Raw genomic sequence first — 25176 nt, forward strand, 5'->3', positions numbered from 1 at the left:
AACAACAAAAAAAAACAAAGAGCAAGCAAGCAGCCTGATCTTGTTGAGAGGGTCAGTGGCGTGAGTAAAGACCTATCATCCATTCACTCATTCAATCCATGTTTACTGAGGTCCTGCAGCACACAGTCTATAGCAGATCTATATGAAGGGTAACTTGGTATGGGCCAGGGACACCGTCACAGACCTGACAATCTAGCAGGGGAGAGAGAAAGTAAACAATCACTGAGAAAAATATGTAATGCTAAATACGGGCTGGGTGCAGGGGCTCACATCTGTAATCCCAACATTTTGGGAAGCCAAGGTAGAAGGATTGCTTGAGGCCAAGAGTTTGAACTGCTGGGCAAAGTGGCTCACACCTGTAATCCCAGCACTTTGGGAGGCCAAGGTGGGCAGATCACGAGGTCAGGAGATAGAGACCATAGAGACAGTGAAACCCCGTCTCTATTAAAAATACAAAAAATTAGCCGGGCGTGGCAGCACGTGCCTGTAGTACCAGTTACTCGGGAGGCTGAAGCAGGAGAATCACTTGAACCTGGGAGGCGAAGGTTGCAGTGAGCTGAGATTGTGCCACTGCACTCCAGCCTGGGTGACAGAGCGAGACTGCGTCTCAAAAAAAAAAAAAAAAAAAAAAAAAGAGTTTGAGAGCAGCCTGGCCAATACAGTAAGACCCCATCTCTAAAAAATAAGAATAATAAATAAATGAATAGATAGAAACACATGCACTGGAGAAAAAGTAGTATGCCGTATGGCAGAACACAATGAGGAACTCAAATGAGGGGTGGATCAGTTTTAAGCAATGGGGGACAGGAAGATCACGGTGGCCTCTGAAGACAGGACATTTAAACTGAGACAAAGAATGAGAAAGAGTTATTAACAAGAATGGGGGAAGGAGCGTTCCAGGTGGAAGAAACAGTCTGTGTAAAAGCCCCGAAGCAGGAATGACTACAGACAGTCTGCTGCCGCAAGCGCAGTTTCACACGTCACTTGCCCTTATGTCAGTGGGAGTATGGAGGAGAGGATGGCAAATGCACAATTTGGAAACTCTGAAGAGAGAATGAACAAAGTTAACAAGTTTTAAAGTTCTCAACATAGCATAAGGAATCACTACACTGCCTCCTGCTAGAATAAGCAAATGGTTAAAATTCTCTAAAACCTGATGTCTGAATAGTGATACTGACAGGGCCAGTTGCTTTACATACGAAATAGCCTTTGCTTCAGAAAAGGCCTCATACTTCTAAGCTGTTTCCAGGGATGCTCCCAACTTAGGAAGACACAGTTTAACAGGAAAATATTAATCACAAAGTGCTAAACAGGATGCAGCCTCTCTACCAAAAAGCACAAAATCAATCATTTCACTTTGGAATATACTTTTGGCACGAAGACTGCAGTCTGCCTTGGAAAACAGTCACTTCAAATCTGCCTAGGGAAACCAGATCAGTGAGCGTTTCCAAACACATGACTTCTAAGCAAGTTTGCAACGGACAAAGCGGGCACGGAGCGAGGCGGCCAACGTACTGTTCTCGCGGACCAGGCAGAACTCCCATGCGCTCTGGCTCTCCAAAGTGCTGTCCAGGTCAACGGCGACATTGGGCTCGCTCTGCTTCTCTAGGCGGTACTGAGGGCCTGGAAGATCAAAGGGGCAGGAGGAGGGGAGGAAGTCTGAAACAGTGAATTTAACATTTAAAAAACACCACATACTGGTGAAAAGCTGATAAAGCCTTAGTAAAGTGTTAAAGTCTGTCTTAAGGGTCTAGCTATCCAAGATGGAAGTTTGGGGTTTCTTTTGCATAAGGCTTCACATACTCATCTGTTCTATTATCAGGTCTGTTTCCACTCAGTTCTCCCTGAAACCAAGTAAGAGGTAAATGGGCTTTGAGTCAGAGTGACCTGGAGTCGTACATGGCTATATCACTTCTCAGATATGACCAGGTCACCTACCCTCTCTGAACCTCCGTTTCCTAATATATAATGTAGGAACAGTTATACCTTGAAAGATTGTTGTAAGGATCAGAGGTGACGTAGGAAAAATGCTTATTAGAAATGTACCTGCCTCACAGGAGGCAAAGGTATTTATTAATAATTATGTAATAGTAAATTACAATCAGGAATAAGATATGTGTAGAACTCTAACATAACAACAGTCCAAAAAATTCAAAACAAATTGTAAACAGGTAAGCTTAAATAAAGCTCATATGACCTGGCATTCATATGCAGAAAAATTTTTTAAATTAAAAAAATCTCAGATTCCTGAGTTATGATGATGAAAAGACAGTGACTACTGAGTCACATTTTTGTTGACACATTTATGAAAACACAGGAGACAAAGGTTCGATAGTACTGGAAGCCAGGAATACTAGCTACCCTGCATCACATAGAGGGTTCTTCTGGCAGACCTTAATAAAACACTGCAGCATTTTATACATTTATTCATGTATTTCTTTGTCAACCCAAATGACAATCTTGTTCGTCTCAGATAACACCTAACAGGTCCAATGATCAGATTCAAAAGACTGCTCCTGTGATCTGTTAATGGTTATTGAAAGGATTAGAGGCATAAGAAACTGTCTTATTATTTTGACTCTGAAAGGCGTGTTTGGTCAGACAGAAGGAGAGGTGAGAGATCTGAGGGAAGCATCAGAGGCCGCGCAGGGCTCCCAGGCGGAACACGTATTTTTAGATATGTTCTTCAGCTGTTGTCAGCTTGTGGATTAATCACATCTAGTGCTTCTCTATCATCAGTATGAGGCATTTCACTCATTTCCAGTCATTCTCTTTCCCACGTTCTATGTTCAGCTGTAGCACTGTAGAGATTCATTTCAGTTTCAGGGTATATTTGATCTTTTCTCTAACTGGTATTTCATTAGCACTTCTGCCTATTCTGAATTCTTACATACATTCTCTTACATACATTCAGTCCTTTTTACACTACTTAAATAAAGCTTTTAAACCTTTGTAAGTAAACAAATTCTTAAAACATATACAACTATTTAAGCATATACACAGAAGTATACATAGTTCTTTTAAACTCTAATACACTATATTTACATCAAAAAGGTATTGTGTTTTAAAATTATAGGTAGTAAATTCATTTTTTAAAAAAACAAAAGTGTTAAATAGGGCCAGGCATGGTAGCCCCCACTTAGCGATTCTCTCAAATCCCAGCACTTTGAGGGGACCGCTTGAACCCAGGAGTTCAAGATCAGCCTGGGCAACATAATAACAATAACAAAAATTTAAAAATTAGCCAGGCGTGGTGGTGCGCACCTGTAGTCCCAGCTACTCGGGAGGCTGAGGCAGGAGGACTGCTTGAGCCCAGGAGCTGGAGGCTCCAGGGAGCTATGATCATGCCAATGTACTCCAGCCTGGGCAACAGAGAGAATCCCTGTGTCTCTTAAAAAAAAAAAAAAAGTGTTAAGTATATCAAAGTATGGAAGGAAACGCAGATAATTCTTGTAGTCTCTACTACCTATCACCTGTCCATGCCAATAATTTTCAATTAATAGGCACATCTGCTATTGATCAGTAGATGATGGCACATAATATGGGGTGGAAGGAATCTTAGAAAGCTGAACCTTAAGAAAACAGCTGTGGGCCCCCTTAGTCTAGTAGAGGAAAGGGAGTTACCCCTGAACCCAGAGGGCTGCTTTCTAAGACAATGGCCTATAAAACAATCTCTGACTGCTCCCATCTCCAAAACCTCCCAGCAACACAGTGTGTAGAAGCCACTGACATCCACTTCTATAAATTTACAGTGAAATCTGGGTGTAAAGTTTAGCTGTAATAATTCATTTCTCAGGCCGAGTATGGTGGCTCACATCTGTAATCCCAGCCCTTTGGAGGAGCCAACGCAGGAGGATCACTTGAGGCCAGGAGTTTGAGGCCAGCCTGGGAAAACTTAGTGAGCCTTCATCTCAACAAAAAAAAGTTTTTAAGTTAGCTGGGTGTGGTGGTGCATGCCCGTAGTTCCAGTTACTGGAGAGGCTGAGGTGGATCTCCTGCGTCCAGGGATTTGAGACTGCAGTGAGCTATGACTGTGCCACTGCACTAGACCCTATCTCTAAAAACTTTTTAAAAAATAATAGCCCAAATTTGGGAGCAATCTAGGTCTAACACAGGGACTGATTAAATATTATGAAATACCATAAAAATATTAAATGTGATGGTACAAAAATATTTAATTTTACAAAACATTTATAATATGCTAACTTTATGAAAGCAGCTAATTACAGCATATTTTAAATTATAATTATAAAAATACAACTTATAATTTTTAAAATAGTAGCAGAGTGGGGTGACTACAGTTAACAACAATGTACTACACATTTCAAAACAAGCTAGAACAGTGGACATGAAATGTTCCCAGTGTATAGAAATGACAAATACTCCAGGTGGTACCCAAATACCCTGACATTACACATTCTATGCATGTAACAAAATATCATGTGTACTCCACAAATACATACAAACATTATGTATGAATTTTAAAAAGGTAAATCTAAGCAAAAAAATATGTAAAGGAATAGAGGAAAAAAGACTAGGAGGTTATTTCTAAAATGTGAATGGTAGTTATAATTGATAGTGGAATTAATAAGTGTTTTTATTTTTCCTTTGTGTTTTTTTGTATTTTTCAAATTTGCTATAATAAATGAAGGCCACTTTTGTAAGTGTTGTTTTGTTTTAAAAACACCAGATAAACTTAAAAGTTCTCTAATTTCTTACTATGCCCTTTTTTTTGAGGCTACTATATAATTAGCACACACTGTGGCATCTCCAATGGGTCATTCACATGCAGTAATTTAATCAAAAGCAGACAGGATCTGTTTATGTAGACATATTTTCATGTGAAGCTAACCCTGCACCCTGGCATGTGTACTCTGAGAGCAGTGCACAGGCTGTTGGGCTTCTCAAGCTGTCAGCCTACCTGACAGCTGGATTATATATAAGCTACTACTTTCCTGATTACTGGGAACTAAGGCCTGGCTGCATCAGGAGGAATTTCAGGCCGGTCTCCTTTGCACATTTTTTCCTACCAGTCTTCGCAGCTGCCTGGGAAACGTGGATCAGGGAAAACAGGGAGTCAGGGAGTACCAGGAAGGATCCCTTATCCCTAAAGACAACTCCCTGCTCCACTCTCAAAGCCACAAATGCCATCATCTGACATTTATTTTATTTCTTGGATCTTACAGATATTTCTATTAAAATTAGTTTTCTGAAAGTAGCTTCTTGGACTTTGTCCTATGAAGCCTAGTATAATGACGACTTCAATTTAATACATGCTTATTATGTGCCAAGCATGCTATATACCTTACCTTACTGAATCCTCACAGCAACCCCCAGAGGCATATTAGCCCCAGTTTACAGATTGGGATGCTGATGAAGTAACTTGCCCAAGATCACAGAGGTAAAAGGTAGGAAGGGGGAAATGAAATCCACGGGGGTCTTCTGGCTCTAAAGCTGTCTGCCTTGAACCCTCCTTCCTCCTGCAAACTATAAATTACTGGCCAATTATAAAGAGGCCACAATTTATACCATAAATACAGGTTTTTGTAGATCTGTGGATTCATCCAGAATCTGAATCACTTAACTTCTCTACATTCAAAATGAAAATGATCTGAAACTATTTATTTTAACAAAATTCACACATACCAAATATTTCATGCTCTGGCTGCATTCTGAGTCCACTGTAGTACCACTGCCTCTTATGAAAACATGATCAGATGTGATCACCTTATCTTTCTATCCATCCAGGAAGGCCCGTCCATCTTTCCTCAGGAATATTGCTAATAGTCTATGCTCAGTTTAGTCAGTAACTGAAAATCCGCGTGTTTTCTGCCCTGGGTACTCCCTGCTCATCCATCAAAGCTGAAGAACAATTTGGAAACCCACTTCTGAACTTAGCAAAGAACCAATGGGTAACAACCTGTGGGAAGGCAGGGTGGTTAAGCTGCATATGAAACTTGATATCTAAATCCAAATGGAAAACTGCTTTTTATAAATCTGCATTTCTCTCCATAATCCTCACCTGAATAGTGGACATTTCACAGAGAAAGATTATAGTATTTTACACATTTTCCCCCTCAGAAAGGCAAGGCTGATAACTTCAGGTCGTACTGTGTAATGAGAGGAAGGGTATATACGAGAGGTAATATAGCCAGGTGGTTAAGGGCATAAATTTGGGGCCCAATTGCCTTGGCCTAAGTCCTGGCCAAGCAATTTTGCTGTATGACTTTGGGCCAACTTACTTAACCTCTCAGTTTTCTTCATTATAAAACAGGGGATAATAATAGCACCTACCTCACAGGACTGTCCAAAGATTTAATGAACTAATAGTTGTAAGGCAGTTGGAACAATGTCCAACACATTCATAGTGTGATTTAAGTATCAGCTACTAATATCATCATCATCATCATCATCATCATCAGACTGTAATAATACTAAGAGATCCCAACAGCATGGACAATCTAACTACCACCATCACAGGCCCTACTATGTGACAAGTGCTGTGCTAGCCCTTTTATGTACAGATCATCTCATTCACTCTTTGGTCACCCTAAGATGTAAAGAGTATAAACCCACTTAATGGAGGAAAAACTGATTTATAGAGGTTAAATAACTTGCTCAGTGTCCCTCAGGAAGTAGTAGAAGTGGGAGAATTCATACCGAGGGCTGCCCAGACCTGCACTCTCTATATTGCTCATGAACCACAGCATCTCACTCACACACAGTTCTTAATAAATGCCTGTTGACAGTCAAGATTATGATAACCCAGACCTACTATATATCAAAGTACAGTCTCCATCAAATACTTGTTTAATTTTTAGGAGGCTGACACGGGAGGAAAATAAAAAAAGCAGCCAAAAGCCATTTTAAAAAGACAAACTGTGAGGTCAATTTCTATGAATACACTTTTTGCCAAAGAAATGATTATATAAAATATAAAAGGCTCTTTCACACTGAACAGGACAAGGTTCTCAAGGCAACATCCACACTTTGGAAAGAGGATTTAAAAAGTCACAGCTGCGCATGAAGCCACATGCCCTCCACTTCACAGCAGAGAGGAACACAAAAGGAAGATTTTGGGAAGCAGTTACTCTGCAGCGACGAGAAAACCTGCTTGGGCACTCCAGTGATGTATTTATTGCAGTAACACCATGCCACCAAATGGCCTAGGAACAAAATATTGCTTTGGGCACTTTGGGAGGGTTCCAAGTTATAATACCCAGGCAGGATTTTTATGGGATTTTGTAAACCCGAGGCAAACAAGTTTCAAAGAAAATCTGTAGAATCTGTTGGTTGGTGGCTACATGCTCAGAGCAGCTTCCTTGATCCCTTTAACCCCTGACTGAAACGTAAAAGGTTTTAGCATCCAATTCTTTAACAGCTGCAAGCCAGCTGAAAGCTGAAATCCAATGGAAAGCAAGTGCCTGCCCAAGTCTGAAGAGAGGGAAGACATACTGTCGCCTCTATTGCTCTGTGTCTTCTTTCTTGAGACCTATGGGAGAAACTTCTTTCAGATCCTGGTATCAGGAGAAGTTGTATTTCCGTGGAGCAAAGGGCTTGCTTTTGTATCTTTACAAAGTTTAACATAAATCTTGTAACTAGTTGCTATCATGTCCCTTTCTCCTTTGCCCATCAGGAAGCTCAGCACTGAATGTTTGCGTGACTATGATGACCTGGACATGCATTTCTCTGCCAGCTCCTCCTCCTGGGGACTCATAAACTTGTCGTTTAATCTTTACATTACTTTCACTCTCATATAGTTTATTGGTTCGTATGTATATATTTTTTTTAAGAGGTGGGTCTCGCTATATTGCCCAGGCTGGAGTGTAGCAGCTATTCACAGGTGTGATCCCATCACTAATCAGCACGGGCGTTCTGACCTGCACATTTCCGACATGGGCCGGTTTACCCTTCCTTAGGCAACCTGGTGGTTACCCACTCCTGGGAGGTCACCATATTGATGCTGAACTTAGTGTGGACATCTGATCAGCACAGCACTGATCTAGGCTATAGCCCAGAAATCCTGGGCTCAAGCAACCCTCCCGTGTCAGCCTCCTGAGTAGCTGGGACCACAGACACACAACACTGCACTCAGTGGTTCGTGTATTTTAAAATCTATTACAATAATTTCAAATATTTTTGGGATCAAGGTAGGATATAGATGAATTAACTTATCATTATCATTGCTGACCATACGAACAAGTTTGAGAATCACCTGTGCAAGGAAAAATGACCGAGTCAAAGACTGAACACTTTCATGGTTATGTCTTCATGTCAATTGTTTTCCATTCACCAATTTAAAGAGCTGCTTTAATCTGAAAGAGCTTCTCATAGCCAGAAAAAAACTAAGTGTGAGCAGTAAGAGGAAATGCTAGGCTTGAGCAAAGCATCCCTGGTGTTTGTGCCCTGAGAGGGAGTAATGCTGCCAGCTATGCATCTTGGGGAAGGAATTTAATCTCAACTGTAAAATGGGGATAACAGAGCTTCCCTCAGAAGGTTGCTGTGAGGATTAAATGAGACAATCCAGGACTTCCCTTAGCAAAGTGCTCAGTCAATGAGAGCTGCTATTATTGCAAATACAGACTGAAACAGAAACCACTGTGATAAGGTTTAGGTAGATCCCTAGCCTATGAGTCACAACAGGCTCACAGCTTTACCAGAGAGGGCACACCAGGGCAGGGAATGCTGGCATCAAAGCGAATGTCCGTCCTCTTTCCCTCATGTGTCCAAAGTAGGGGTGCAGGGTGCATATCTATTTAAACAAGCTTGCTTTTAAGCTGCAGGCGGCATTTAAGATTAGAGACTTGCTCAGTAGCCAGGATTCCTACAGTTCCCTAGTCTCTCAGGTCCTACAAATACAGTCTAAAAATGATGAGTAAATGTCAGAACCCACAGAACAAAACATGGCAGCACAGATATCAAAGGACACGTGACGCTGGCTGTGAGCTCACATGTCCACCCCACACAGCCTTGGCTTCTTCCACACTGACCTTCTATGGTCCATGTGGGTTCTTCAGTGCCTCCTGGTCTCTGCATGTGCCAATCCCTCTTCCCTCTTCTTCACCTGGCTGTGAGTCCTCCTTCAAGACAACCTGGTTCAGATGTTTCCTCCTCAGGGAAGGGGAGGGTGGGGCTACCTGTCCCCTTCTCTGTGCTCGCATGCAGCGCCTTGTTCCTACCTTGGTAGGAACACTCACTGGGCTCTTCTATAATTTACCTGCTCAAGCTGTCTTGCTGCCTCCCGCAGCCTCGAGGCAGGGATGAGTCATCTCTGTGCTTGGTGCATCGTTGATGCTCAAAAAACGTTCATTAGATGGATGTTGGATGGTAGTGTAGCATCACATGTCCTTTGATATCTGTGTCATGGTTTGTTCTGTGAGTTCTGACACTTACTTGTCATTTTTAGACAATATTTGTAGGACCTGAGAGACTAGGGAACTGTAGGAATCCTGGTTGCCAAGCAAGTCTCTAATCTTAAATGCTGCCTGTAGCTTAAAAGCAAGCTTGTTCAAGGGGGAGCTGAGGCTGAGAAGCTTGGCCCAGACTGTTGGTCAAGATTTGGATTTTCTCTTATAAGCAACAGATGCTAACAGAGCAGGGAAGTGACACAATCAACTTTATATTTTGGTGAGATTCTTCTGGTGGCACTGTTGACAATGGGCTGGAGACTTATGGCAGGAAGACCCATTCCAGGAGGATTGTGCCAAGCCTTGACCACTATGCGGCAGGGGCTGACTGAATCTGCATTCCTCACTGAGCCAAGCCACTATGCTGATGCTGTCTGTATCAGAGCTCAGACCCAACACCAGCTATTCTAAAATGTCTGCATTTAGTGTCAGCTCCATCGCTTATAACTCTTCCTCTAGGGGCAACTACAATCATTTTCTGCTTGATCTCAATATAAGCACTGAACTATATTCAAGTGATAACCGCTGTAGCTTATACCCCCTCTGAGGCTCAGATAGGATAATTTGGAATTTAAATAATAAAAAAGGAACAAGCTGACATGACAATAAGGTCACACTTTAGCTTCTTCTGAGCCAATACACCATTTGCTCTCGGTGAAACAGCTGAATATAATCAAATTAAATACAATTCCTATTACCAAAGAAGAAAGACAAAGGCTGTTCCAATAAACCAATTCTCCTGCCTAGTTAAACCACAGAACCTTCAGGAAAGGTTTTGAAAGCACGACCCATCAGTTCTAATTTTTAAAACTTATCCTTTCAGTCAACACTAGAAAAAGGCCCATTCCAACTTTTATCTTTGCTACAAAGTGCTGTTATCTTGGCTTGATGTCAGGAGCTCTATCTCTCTTTCTGCTGACAAGCAGAGACGAGAAAGATAAGATTGGAAACGAATCTCACTTCTCTGAGTAAATAAATAATCAATACTCATCTAAATGTAAATGAGAAGGTAGCCCCCTCTGATAACAGCACTCTTATCAGAGAGCCAATTTTCTTCAGACATTTGGCCTCAACCAAATCACCATCATTCAGCCCCAGCCTAATGGCAAAAAATCGTAACTAAATTGAACCGATCACCAGAGATCAACTAAGTTCGGCCCTGGCCACTTCAGGTTCAAATGTTTGGGAATGCAATTTTGCCCCCATTAACTTTCAATAGCAATGAAGAACAGACTGGTCAAGGGGCCAGTCGGTGCAATAAACAAAGCCCAGCAAGGGGGCTGGCCAGAAGATGAGGAGGAGGAGTGGGCTTCAGTGCTTAAACAACAACAGTGCCATCACGGAAGCAAGCCCCAAAACTGTGAAGGGAAGGCCGCCTCTGTGGGCTAAGTAGACGGCATTCTTTCCTCTATCTAAGGCTTAGCTGAAACTGAGAAGACATTTAATTTGGCGAATGATGATGATGATGATGAAAGTTTATTAAAACAAATATAAAGAAAAAAAGAGATATTAAAAAGCTACTGTAGCTCAAAATAACCTAAGGTTCAAATGATCAATTTCCTCCAACTAATTTGACTCAGACTTACATCTGACCCAGCAGTGCCGCACTGACCTGATTTTACTGAAAGAAGATGCCGTCTACAAGACAAATCACTTTCAAACCACTGCACTGGGGTTTCCATTTCTTTGCTGCAAGACTCAATTCACTGCTGATGAGAGTATTGGGGAAATTATGACCATTATTGATAGGACAGCAAAACCACTTTCACACAGCAGTCTTCAAGTCGACAGAAAGCTTGCACTAGACCATTAATGAAGGTGTCAGCTAAAACCAGAAATTAAAGACAAAGACTGGAAGAAGCCTAATTTTTAGAGCATGTTAAGGACACCAGACACACAGAAGCAGCAGCCATTTATCCTCTTAAGAGTAACAGAGCCTAAATAAGAATGAGCAGAGGAACGGGCTACTCTACTTATGATTAGGGAAAGAAAATGCTTTTTTTTCTTGCCTGGCCTTGGAGTTCCAAGGCCGTAGGCTCTCCATATTATCAGCTCACAATCTTCATCAGCCAAAGGAGGAGACACTTGGTGTGAGACAGAACTACCCAATGTTTTACTATCTGTAATGCTGCTGCGAGCATCTAATCCTAGAAGGCAGATGTGTGGCAGTTGGAGCGTGGGTTTTGGAGTCAAAAAGACTTGGATTGAAATCCTGGCTCTTTTACAAGTTATGTGACCCTGGGCAAGTTAGTGGATCTAAACCTTCATGAAGTAATTCCACAGATTATGTGTAACACAATGCCTCGCACATAAGCACTTAATAAAGGTCAGTTATACTGCTACACAAATTTGACAAAATCATCAACTTGCCCTTTTTGAAAACAAGTCAAATATTGCTTCATTCCAGGACTATAATAACAGCATCAGCAACTGACATCGAGGACTTTCCTGGCCCTTAACAACTTGCTTTCCATGCATTTGCTTTCCGCATCTTCATAAAACTCTATGCGGTAGGCCCTACAATAATCCCCACTTTACAGAGGAGGAAAATAAACCATGGAGTGGTTAAGTCACGTACCCATGGTGAGGCCAGGACGAGAACGCAAGTGTTTCCGATTCCAAAGCCTGTGCTCTTCACCACTCTGCTCTGCTGTATCCCATAAAGAACAGTATAGGTTTTGATCTTTGGGTTAAAAAAAAATTGTAAGGTTTAGATGATTTATCAGCTCAGAAAGGAGTAAAAATGCTGGGTGGGAGGCCAGGCAGCAGGGAAGCGAGTAGGAAATTGATCTTGAGAGGGTCAAAACTGAGAGTCCATCAACTCACAGCAGGCATGTTACATACGTGAGCAGGCATGTTACATACGTGAACACCAGCTGCTTGCCCTGATTTTTCCAGGGTTGGGGTGGGGGTTCTTTTTCTAAGTTAAGTGACTTACAGACTTATGGCCTCAATCCACAGTTCTGAAAGTGTGATTTCTTTAGGGTTTAACTATACCCATTTCTAGTCTTGTTACAACTTTTTTATTGCGATAGAAAACATTTACTGGAAATATGTTACTGCTATTACCAGGTCATAAAATAAAAAGAAAAATAGTTTATGTATTGCCATCATTTTCAATCATCAATCAGAAAGTGCCAAGAAGAGGAAAGGAAAGGGCGTACAGCTGAATTTTCTTCTTTGTGTGGGAGAAAATGTAGGAGCATCATAATTCTTTAGAACAAATTTATTCTGGAATACCTAGCCTCACGAATGGGCTCCGGGGAGGAGCAGGGAGGCATCCTTTTGGCATATCCCCTCCTCTCTGCAGCCCTGCCTGAATCCCTGTCAGAATTAAGAGCTCTTTAATCCCACCTTCCTTGGGACCTTGCTTTTCTCAGTGCACTCAGCATGCTGAATTAGAAGTACTTTTGTCTATTTGTCATTCCCCCCACCTAGACAGCATCAGGGCACTCGTTGAAGATGGGGTGTGGGGCTTCCAAAAAAAAAACTCAACGCTGTCTTCCCAGGGCTTCAGCATAGCAAAAGGCTCTTTGTTGGTGCTCAATAATCTTTGTTAAATAGAATGACTTCCACAAGGTGGCACTGAAAATTGAACTCGACAATCTACTTCTTCTAGCTAATATTCGTATCCTAAGAAATATTAGCCCAAGTATACAATGATGTATATTAAAAGATGTTCATTACAGTAGTGTTTTAACATAAAAATTTTCATACAACCTAAATATTTACCAGTAGGAAACTATTAAATAAATTATGGTATATCTATACACTGGGTTGTCATACGGTTGTTATAAGAATAAGTTAAGTTGGTTGGGTGCAGTGGCTCACATTACATCTGTAATCCCACATCACATCTGTAATCCCAACACTTTGGGAGGCACAAGTGGGAAGATCACTTGAAAGCAGGAGTTCCAGACCAGTGAAACCCCATCACTACAAAAAAAAAAGAAAAAAAAAAAATTAGCTGGTTGTGGTAGTGTGGAGCTGTAGTCCCAGCTACTTGGGAGGCTGAGGCGGGAGGATTGCTTAAACCCAGGTGGTTCAAGGTTACAGTGAGCTATGATGGTTCCACTGCACTCCAGCCTGAGCAACAGAGCAAGACCATCTCTAAAATAACATAAAGCTAAGTTAATAAGACATGGGAAGAATTCTATGATACATTACTAAATTTATAAGATATAGAATGTATAGAGTAAGCTACATGTTAGTAAAGTAAAACCCAAATTACATAGGTGCACTGATATGTGGATTTGTGAAATACACACCACAATCTGGAGGGTCATGAACCAAACCGTTCTCACAGCTGTTCTTTTACCTATAGTAACCTGTGGGACAGAGGAAGGTACAGCAGCAAAGAAGACGGCTTTTGTTTTTACTTTATAGATTCCTATCATGTTTGGGTTTTTGACAGTAGATGATTATAAATATTACATTTATTTTAAAAATTCAATTTTAAAAAGTGAAGTGGAACAATCTCAGAGATTATTCCAGCTAGACCAGACTAGGGAAGACTGTGGCCCCTGGAACCTCCTTGAGTCTCCTCTCACACCATCTGGCTCCTCACACATCATGCAGGCTCCGTGGCTCTGGAGAGAGACCTAAACAGTTGAGGAGCCAGGAACTAAATTGGGATAGAGCCTGTTCAAGGGTTTCTGAGGTCCACAGTCAAGTCACAGGGAGACCACAGAAGCTTCCAGTGCTGCTTAAAGGGGCTGAGCAGGCAAAGCTGAAGAGGACTGACTGGAGCATCCGGAGTCGGACTACAAAGACTGTTCACAGCTGGGTGCAGTCGCTCATGCCTGTAATCCCAGCACTTTGGGAGGTCAAGGTGGGGAGGATCGCTTGAGGTCAGGAGTTCGAGAACAGCCTGAGCAACATAGTAAGATCCTGTCTCTACAGAAAATAAAAATTAGCCTGGTATGGTAGCACACACTTGTCCTAGCTGCTTGGAAGGCTGAGGTGGGCGGATTGCTTCAGCCTAGGAGATCAAGGCTGTAGTGCAATATGATCACGCCACTGTGCTCCATCCTGGATGACAAAGCAAGACCTTCTCTCTCATATATATACACATAATTAGTAACAAAAACGGTTTACAAAGTCAGGCCACAACTGCAGACCAAGGGCCAGATCCCATTCACTCTTGTTATCACCACGGCCTGATAACTACTCTCGCCCCAATCTCCTCACGATTCTACCCAGAGCCACAGAAAACAAAGGGTGTCCCATATGTCTCTGACTGGTCTTCCTCTAGGGCAGTTCTGAAGCCTCCAGGCAGGTTTTGAGATAAGTGGTGGTCAGGAGTCCATCCCTATAGCCTGTGGGTAGAGAAAAGGTCTGGATTTGATCCCTGCCTAAGCTTAATAAAGTGTGTATCTAGGGAATGTTCTGCAAACTCTGCGGACCCCCGCATATTTGAGACAGTATGATGTAATGCTTATAAGCCAGACTCCTTCGGTTTGAAGTCCCAGCTCCACCACTCACACGTTATGTAATCCTAGGTAAGTTACTTAGCCTTTCTGTGCATTACTTTCCCATCTGTAAAAACAGGATAACAGCACCTATATCTTAGAGTTGTTGCAAGGATTCATTGAATTAATACAAGTAAAACGGGTAAGTAGAAAGGATGCCTGGCCCACAGTTTTCATCAAGTCTGTAGCTTTAGCTGCATTGTCCCTATGCCTAGGTTACTGCTTCTGCTTTCTAAGCAGCACTTGGAAACAGAAGCGTCTCTAGTTCTCCAGCAGGGGCTGAAACCTCCAGGTCAGCCTTACTGGCCTCATCTTCCTCCCCTCTAATGATATGATAATCCAGAAATATCCTCCTAACCATGCCGTATCAACCATCTGTGCCTTTGCTCATACTAGTCCCTCAGTTTGGAACAATCTTCCCTCTATTTCGATTCTTTAGTCTATGTTTTTTCCCACTCAAGGAATCAAAACTCGGCTTAGATGCCACTGTCTCTGGACTTCTTTGTGCAACCCACACTAAAAAGATCTCCTGTACTACATATATGCAAGTTGAGAATATATGCAAGGAGAGCACATTTCAGCATCCCTACATTCCTAGAACAGTTTCAGCATACAGGTATGTTTAGTGATTATTTGGTGATGAAACAAGCCCAGCCTGCTTAGCTACCACCCTACCTCTTCCTCCAAAGTACACTTGGAGCTCCACCTCCATCTGACTCCAAATGTCTCCACTATTCGGAGATTCCCAACTCTCACTGGGTTTTCTAGGGATGGATGGAACTAGCATGGATCTAGCTGACTCACCTGGACATTGGCTGGAGAATGGAAGACCATCATTGACAGGGTCCTATCCCTCATCCCAATCAGTCTGGTTCTCTTACCCAGACCCATCTTCAGTAGCCACCTATCCCAACATGTATCCTACCAAAGTTACCTGAGCTACAACACACAGGCCTAAGTGGAGTCCACTCAATATCAGAACAAGAAGAGGTAACACATGTACAACCCAAAACTTCAAAACTTGCAGAAGCTTGGGAACCACTGGACAGGAGCCTCATACACGCTGTCGTAGGCAGAGAGTGTGCGAGAAGGCGCAGACCCTTCACTACCATGAGGAGTGCTAATACTCTACATCCTGTCACTATGCAGCCAGCAGGAATGTACTTCTCTTTGGAGAAAGGATGTCCCATATTATCTGTAAAAAAGGACATTTTTTTTCCTCCTTGAAATCCAGATTTCACTTGTTAGAGAGGTTGGAAACCTTTACCACTGTCTCTAAGAATCCAATTTTTCAATCCAATCTGTTTCTCTTGAGTCACTGTGACATTACCAAATTTTACATACAGTTATCTGTTGCTCTGTAAAGAAATACAGATGGTTTTGTGGAAATAAACAACCATTTATTTTAAACAATTGTAAAATAGTTTATGGAAACCAGTGGGGTAATGCATTCAAACAAATGCCAAAACTGGTTGATGGGGATCCAGGGTGCTAAATCACACTGCGGAGGAATTTAGCTGTGGGGAACAGATAGTAAATCCAGAGTGACAGAATTTCCCGTGATGGCAAAGGTTTCTGACATCCAGTCCAGTACTCAAAACCCACAGCAGTTCAAACCCATTTTCCTTAACACAGCCTTGACAGCCAGTGAAATTAGTGAATTTAGTCACAAGCACCTAAGGACAAAAGACAGAAGAAACAAAAATGAGACTTCATTTGTCTTCAGCCTTCTCTGAGCTATATAAAAGTGGTGATTCCAACCTGAGTCAGTGGAGAGCAAGCTTAGAGCCAACTGTTTTCAGTCAGCAGACTTTGTTATGATATATTGGAATCTGAAGACTTTCATTCAAATCTGCTTATGTCAGAGGCTTGGGTAAACCACTTCCTCTCTGAACTTCAGTCTCTTCCTGTTAAATAAGGATAATACAGTAGTTGTATGTACTTGACAGGATGTTGAGCAGATTCAGTGAGGCACAGGATTATTCTTTGGTGAGCTTGATACCAATGGCCCTGGTGGAAGGGGCTCTAGCCTTTTGGTGGGACAAAAGGCTACAGGGCTTCTTTAGTGACTTCTACCAACTCTTCAGGGAAGCACCACTGCCAGTGAATGGTTGGACCAGCCTTTGTAGGAAGAGAGAGAACTCTAAGCCCTTTTTTGCTTCTAATTTTACAGGACAATCAACTATAAACTTACCACCCTTCCATTCTCAAACCAGCTTTTTTTCCTTGTAACTGGGCTTCCAATGATGACACCACGATTCACCCAATGAATTAACTCAGTTGGTTCATCAAACATTACTAAACTCCTACCATGTGCCATGTCTTGAGCTAGACACTGTAGATATGAAGATGAACAAGACTCTGAATCTGGCCTCTAAGGACCTGGCATAGTGTACATGGCACTCTCAAGTTTCTAAGGACCTGGCATAGTGTACATGGCACTCTCAAGTTTGGACTACTTCTTAGCCTTCCCCCTTTTTGTTGACGTTAAATCAGCTCCCAAGTTCTGCAGATTCTACCCACTTAATACGTCTCCCTTGCATTCTTTCTCACTCAGGCGGCAGTAATGGTTTCCTAACCTTCTCCTGGCCTCCAGCCAACCACTCTTCACCCTACTGTTAGAGAGTGCTCTCCAGACCCAAATTCTGGTAGATTCAAGGTATCACTTTCATACAATCCTTTCACAACTTCCTTGCAGGCTACTAGTTTAGATGCAAATTCCTTACCTCACTCTCAAGGCTTTCTATCCATCCTAATTTCTTGTCCATCTATGTCCTCTATGACCCAAACTAGTCTCACTGTTCAGTGCATGTATGTCCTGGTTTCCTAACTCCATGTCACTGCTGTGCCCTTCCCTTCACCCAGACTGACTCCTTTAGCTTGTCAAAATCACATCCCTCCTTTTTGATTATCCCCTAAGTCTTATCTTTTCTCCTTCTGACCCCATGACATCAGGCCCAACCAGAGTCCCAGACCGGCCTCCTTCCTTTTCCCCACAATAGGGAAAGTTGTACCAGTTAACGTCTACAGGCTCTGCTTCAAGGCAATAGGATTTCTACAATCCCCAGCCAACCAAAAACAGGGCTTCCTTTTTAAAAACTCTAGCCTTGGCCTTCATATCTTATTCAGGTAACTGTCCTTGCTCCTGGCCCAGTCCTGCCCAGAACCCTGCCCTCAGGCCTGGTGCCATGCTAGGTTCTCAGTGTGCCTCTCTGAAAATCCTGCCCTGCCCTCTGACGTTGCCTGCCCGCCTGGATTTCCTTGTGCATAAATCAGACATTTAATTTATCTGAATTCAACCATACTTGCTAGGTAGAAAAGAGGAAAAAAAGAGGGAGAGACCCGACCAAGAGCACAATTTAAGCAGTTGGGAGAATTCCACTTGCCATGACTCTCAGCGATCCAGTGAGCCCCAAGAGTGTGAATATGCGGCAGGAGTCCAGAATTCATCTTTGCATTTACAAGGTTTGCATTACATGGAACCTTGTAAATGTGTGATAAGTGACTAACTGCATTAAATGGGTGGATGATAGTATCTCAGTCTTTATAGACCAAGTTTGATTTTAGCATTTAAAAATATGTACTTTTAGCTGTTATGATGCTAGAGAAAAAAAGCTGTGTGAATTTAATGAGAAAAATTAAATACATTGCCTCTGATGGGCATTTTTAAAGAGATTTTTATTTCCTACATGTAATTTTGACAATGGGATTTTTACTCACCTGTTGCCTTTGTGATCTAACCCTGGATAAGCTGTGGCTCTTGGTACGGCCACCCCCGGATGCTGAGCATCATCTGCTTCCCTGGTCCTTGCTGCCAAGACCTGCAGTTCCCCCGCTGTCCTTATGGCCCCCCGCTGCTGATCGCCCATCTGCCCTGTTCCCTGCTGTGGGGGCCAGATCCTTCAGAGACTGGCTCCACCTGCCAACAGGGCTTCTCTCTGCCTGCCCCATCTTCCTTCTAATAACCATTGTGCCAACTGAGGTTGCGTTTCACAAGCCTTGGTAAGTACTTATTAATTAATTAATTATTTTTAATGTAAGTAAAGAGACCAGGCTTGAGGACTGCAACCTGGGAACATAGATTTAGGTTGCCCTAAAAACACTCCCAGCACTTTAATTACCACTACCCTGTCCAGCTTTATAATAGCCATTTAAGCTCTCACCTCAGTACCTTCTACTAGGTTAGTAGGACTGTGATGGCGGGGTCAAGCACTACCACCAATTCATGAGACTTTGGAAATTACTTAAGTGCTCTAAGCACTGTTTCCTTATTTCTAAGTGGGGAATGATGATAATTTCTAACTCATGTGGTTATTATATAGATTAAATGAGATAGTAACACATGTAAAGCACTTAGTTTGGCACATAAGTGCTCAAGAAATAGCAACTATTTCTTAATACATTAATACAATTTTGCACATTTTGCCATGCTCAACTCTGAAGCTATTAAACAGATAAGAAGCTGAATTATATATCCTGTTTTATTTTAAGCCAACTGTGACTTACAACCGAAGATGTGAAAATATGCTTCTCTTTGTGCTACAAACAAAACAAAAAGATAAAAGCAATGGGAAAATGGCAGAAGAGGAGACGTGGCTGTCAGCCATTTTCCTTTCTCAGAGTTTTCTTTCTTGTTAGATCTATTATCTGGGAGCTGGGCTGCCCTGCTGGCTTTCCATTTGCCTTGCTAATAACAGTAAATCCAGCAGCTTCCACTGCAGTTCCTGTCTCCTTCAGCTGACTCCCAGGCCAATCAGCATTTCCTCTCTGCTAATGTCAGATGTTCCCTGGGAAGTCCTGCTGAAAAGAAAATTTATGACTAAAGTTTCTTCAGCTTTTAACCCTTCTGCATATCCTGCTCCAGATGCAGGGTACTCCAGAGGAACACTAGGTCATTCCTACATGTGCACTCCTATGTTCTTGCTGATGCTCTGCTGCTCTGACAAGGGGCCTTGGACCCCTGGAAAAGCCCAAATGAGCAGCTGGGCAGACAGATGCACACATTCTGGGCTGTACCTCATATGTGGACTCAATTTGAGCTGGGTTCCTTAGCAGCTAGAGTCTCTTTTGAACTATAACTCAAAGTAGTCATATTCATACAAAAAGAGCACTAGATCACAAAACTGTGAGTCTGACTGGGTTTCATGACTGAAACTGAAAGGAGGGGACAGGACTAACATTTACTGAGTGGTAAGATAATAACAGCAAAGACTTACTGGGTCCTTGGTGCTTTGCATGGATCTCTGCTTAATTCCACAATAATGCTATGAAGAAGACATTATTATTATTTTCATTCATAAATAAGGAGTTCAAATGGGTTAAGAAACTTATCAAAGACCTAGAAAAAGTAACAGGAGGCCGGGTGCGGTGGCTTATGCCTGTAATCACAACACTTTGGGAGGCTGAGGCGGGCAGATCACTCGAGGTGGGGAGTTCGAGACCAGCCTGACCAACATGGAGAAACTCTGTCTCTACTAAAAATACAAAATTGGCCAGGCATGGTGGCGCATGCCTATAATCCCAGCTACTCAGGACACTGAGACAGGAGAATCGCTTGAACCCAGGAGGCTGAGGTTGCGGTGAGCTGAGACTGTGACATTGCACTCCAGCCTGGACAACAAGAGCAAAAGTCCATCACAAACAAACAAACAAACAAACAAAAGAAAATTAATAGGAGCAGGGGTCGAACCAGGTAGGTCTTCTAGAACTCAGGTCTTAAGTAAGCTCCACAGTTAAGGCTACCAACCAGAAGACTATGATCTCATGGCTGGGACCTTATTTTATTGAAGAGGAGACTAAATCAAGGAGCTCAAAGACAGAGAATGACCAGTATAAGCTAACAAAGGAAGCATGATCTTCTGATCCGCAAAAGCCACCTCCTAAAATAAATCCTTCAAGGGTCGCAGAAGAGGAGAATACACTGACTTAGGCTTTCAGGAGACAATGGGGTGGCACTCCACAATCTCTTCGGTGGAACAGAGAACAATGGCTGTCTGCCGAGGTTCAGGCTTGCTGGCAAAGGTGGCAGTGGTGCAGCAGCCACTGCCAGGCCCTTACAGACCTTATGTTCTTGGCACAGGAGGGTCTCATCACAGGGTTTTCATTTTAAGTTAGTTCAAGCCTTTGGGGATGTCTGCATGCTGGGTTCCATGAACTTTCCTATGACCTCTTCTGTACCTCGCCACAGAAGTTAGATGATATACTTAACCAGATCAGCAAATCTAGTAAACTAATTTTTGTCCCAATTTAAAAAGAAGTAAGAATGTCAAAACGTACATGTGACAGCTGTTTGGGACTCTAATGTTATGGAAAAGCAGCTGTTTTCATTTATATTTGAGATATTAGTCATCCTTAGAATGGGACAGAGTATCCAGCTAATAGCTTATGCTTTAACCTACGGAAAATACGGGTCACAGAGACAAAGCATTGGCAGAATCACAATACACTGACTATACTCATACAACATATTGGTCTTAAAAAGTTTGAAAACGTTTATAAGAAGCAGCAACTATTTAATAATGATGTTCTCAGAGAAATCTGACATCCAACATGATGAAATGAATGGTTTGCTTTTCGGAGAAAGGGCGTTTTCATACAGACAAAATCCACATAAGTAAAGAAAGAAAGATCCTTCTAAGCTCCAGAAGTTGAAAGTAAGCTGTTTTAACAAAATTTAAAAATTAACTTTAATCAAAGTAGCATACATTTTTTTTTTTGAGACAGTCTTGCTCTGTCACCCAGGCTGGAGTACAGTAGTGTGATCTTGGCTCACTGCAAACTCCGCCTCTAGGGTTCAAGCGATTCTCCTGCCTCAGTCTCCCAAGTAACTGGGACTACAGGTGCGCACCACCATGCCCAGCTAATTTTTTGTATTTTTAGTAGAGGTGGGGTTTCACTGTGCTAGCCAGGATGGTCTTGATCTCCTGACCTCGTGATCTGCCCACTTCAGCCTCCCAAAGTGCTGGGATTCATACACACAGTGTTTTGTTTGTTTGTTTGTGTTTCTAGATGAAGTCTCGCTCTGTCGCCCAGGCTGGAGTGCAGTGGTGCAATCTTGGTTCACTGCAACCACTGCCCCTCCCCAGGTTTAAGCAATTCTCTGCCTCAGTCTCCGGAGTAACTGGGATTACAGGCGCACGCCACCATGCCCGGCTAATTTTTTGTATTTTTAGTAGAGACAGGGTTTCACCATCTTGGCCAGGCTGGTCTTGAACTCCTGATCTCGTGATCCACCTGCCTCAGCCTCCCAAAGTGCTGGGATTACAGGCATGAACCATTGTGCCCGGCCTCATACATATAGTTTTAAGAGTAAATAATGCTGTTAAGTCCTATGATGAAAAAGAGTAATTCTCTGTCCTATTCTTGAGACCCTCCTTATAGGCAATTTAAGGTTTTTTTTGTTTTTGTTTTTGTTTGTGATTTTTGGTACTCACCTTATTTTTTATTAGCATTCCTATAAGTTATAAATATCAGACAATATCTATTAACTTACATTAGAAAGAATGAGGACTTAGGCTGTGCTCTCTCTCTCTTTCACACATACCCACACCCCGTTTGGAAAGTGAGTTTACTTTTTTTTCTTTTTCTGCAATACAGTAGCTTCCAGCAGTAGCTTCCTCCTCCTGGGCACCCTTAGGTGACTATCAATGTTTAAAACGTCTGCTTTTGGTATACTCCTCTGGCTCCCCAAGGACTTAGAAGAGATCCATATCATTACAGGAACCTGGGCAGCAACACTAATTACAATGGATGCACATTGCCTTTCATTTTAAACACATTTACATTTTCATGTGATGATGTAATTCTCTGAGGGAGTTTGATCTCTGATAACCAAAGTACAGTAAATCCACTCCTAAACAGAAAGTGGTGGCCTCAGGTGTGGGCTGGCCGAGAGACAAGTGGCTACAAGCTGTGGATTGGTTTTCACTACATCTTAGTTCATTCCACAAAAGTGCTAACTACTGCCGTGGGCCAGCTGCGGTGCTGGTAAACCATAAGGAACCTACCTCTCCAAAAGGAGTTTTCAAGGTACTCAAGGAAAAGGGGGCACTCTCATTCTTTTCTTTTGCAAGGTGCTTACCAGCAGCTGGCAAGATCAGTATATTAGGACCTTACTGGGGACAGGGCCATGGTGCCTCTGCCACAAGCCTAAGTGGATGAGGAATACTGATGTCTGGAGAGGATCAGTGTCCCTTCCCAGCTTCCAAGGCTGGGACATGGCCTTTTCCCTTGATGGCCACTGTTGATGGAGTCATTTACTGCTCATGAATTTACCCAGCCCTTTCTGTCCTGTCCACTTCTCCCTGCCTGCATCAAGGAGGGGTGCTGGTAGCCCAATTAAGAGATGTGTGGAAATGAGTGGAAAGAATGAAGTTATGCCTGAGCCTGGGAGCCAGACAGACTCCCTCTACGAGGGGAACTCCCAAACCTGAGGACTCAAGGAAGTCTTTTCTGTTAGCAAATGGAAGCACTAGTGGGGTGCGGCGGCTCATGCCTGTAATCCCAGCATTTTGGGAAGCCAAGGCAGGCAGATTACTTGAGGTCAGGAGTTTGAGACCAGCCTGGCCAACATGGCGAAACCCCATCTCCACTAAAAATACAAAAATTAGCTGGTTGTGGTGGTGTGTGCTTGTAATCCCAGCTACTCAGGAAGTTGAGGCAGAAGAATTGCTTGAACCTTTGCAGTGGGCCAAGATTGTACCATTGCACTCCAGCCTGGGCAAAAAGAGTGAAACTGTGGAAGGAAGGCGGGTAGGCAGGCAAGGCAGGCATGGCAAGCAAGAAAGAAAGAAAGTAAAAGAAAATGGAAGGACTAACAAAAGCCGGAGCAAGAATTCCTATCAAATGTGTTTTGTTGTTTTGTTTATTGACCATCTCCTATATTAGAATGTTAGCTCTCTAAGATCATGCAACTGTCACCCTTATATCCTTACTCACTACCTGAAATGTAGCCAAGACTCTATAAATATTTATTGAACAATAAGTTAGGTTTCAGATGCACTGTACCTGTACCTGAGAGATCTACATGACCCTCGGGGATTCTTAGACTTAAGTTACATGTTATCTTAATTCACATTGTTCTGCTATTAAATGTAGTGTGTGAAAAAAAAAAAGGTGAAAAAAGAAAAGGAAAGCTTAAGTTTTGCTATGATTTGATATTTCTGTGATTATGTGGTGACAGTTTCCAGGAAGATTGAGGAGTTCCAATAGGCCACCTTGTATCTTTTGCAGCACTTGGGCTTTAATCACATCTCACTGACTTTCTGTTTGAAAAATTGGTTCGATGACACAGTAGAATCTACACACCTAGCTGCCTGCCATACTGTGATTAGTAGCTAGGTAACCAGAGAGGTAGATGCTGATACGTCCTCTCCCCAGATCTGCCTTACGGTGCTAATCCAATGCCATTTTCCTGATTTTAAGTCTTCTTTGTCTCAGGACATTATTGTCATGTAAGGCAGAACAAGAAATGCCCTTACTGACTAGCTATTTTTCTTTTTTTTCTAATGCACTTAAAGCTGTTGCAGATATGCAGCAGAAAGTGCCACTACTTGTAATTTACTCAAAAAGGAAGAACTATGCAAAATTACTAACCAAGTTGTTTAAAACGCCTTTTACATTGCTTATGGGAGTAAAACAGCTCCTGTGTCCGGCCTCTGTAAGCAGCAGAACAGGAGATGGGTGGTTCAGGTCCTTGGTTTTCTGTGGTGGGGTAACTCTACTAAAGCAGTGTTTTTTTTCATAGAAAGTAGCTAAAATCAATCTTGAAGAGAAGAGTTTTCCTTACAGCTACTAATAGGATAAACAAATCAATGGCCTGACCGAAAACAGAGGGCCTTTGGCTTCCTCTGGAGACAGACTCTTCATGGAGGCTGGAGAGATGTAATGGGCACATGCAACACTCTAATCCTGTAATTATAGAATAATTTTCATTTTCAGAATCACATGGATATTTAAGTATACTTCCTCTTTTAAATGTTTTTTGAGAAGAAGTAACAGCGTCTGTGAGCTACTAAACTGTGAACACAAAGACTTTTAAAACTCACTTGTAAATGTGTTTGTTACAGGCAATTATAGTTTGTTCACATTATCTCCAGAATCTTTGGCATACGAAATTAAATTTGCAGACATAAGCTATCTGATAAACAAGGCTTGTGACCATTAATCCATCCTTATAGATATATGGTATGAATTCGCTTATTAGTAAAAAAAAAAAAATCATTTGAGTTGACTCTCTGGGCCTAGTTTTCTCCTTCTTCAAAATAAAGTGTGCTTCTAGCAGATTCTAATTCAAACAC

General features: G+C 42.2%; 1 protein-coding gene across 7 annotated transcripts in view; it reads right to left on the reverse strand.

Moving 5' to 3' along the window:
* The window catches only part of MAPKAP1 (MAPK associated protein 1), a 273571-nt gene that overhangs the window by 65763 nt on the left and 182632 nt on the right, over positions 1-25176 (reverse strand). For 5 of the 7 annotated variants that reach the window (XM_008006231.3, XM_008006238.3, XM_008006237.3 and 2 more), the window contains one exon: positions 1516-1623. The exons of the other annotated variants lie outside the window; for them this stretch is intronic. In XM_008006231.3, the coding sequence (XP_008004422.1) occupies positions 1516-1623 (108 nt within the window). The remainder of the gene's footprint in view (positions 1-1515; positions 1624-25176) is intronic. 7 annotated transcript variants of the gene reach the window in all.

Source organism: Chlorocebus sabaeus, chromosome 12 (assembly GCF_047675955.1).
Source record: "Chlorocebus sabaeus isolate Y175 chromosome 12, mChlSab1.0.hap1, whole genome shotgun sequence".
Lineage (NCBI taxonomy): Eukaryota > Metazoa > Chordata > Mammalia > Primates > Cercopithecidae > Chlorocebus > Chlorocebus sabaeus.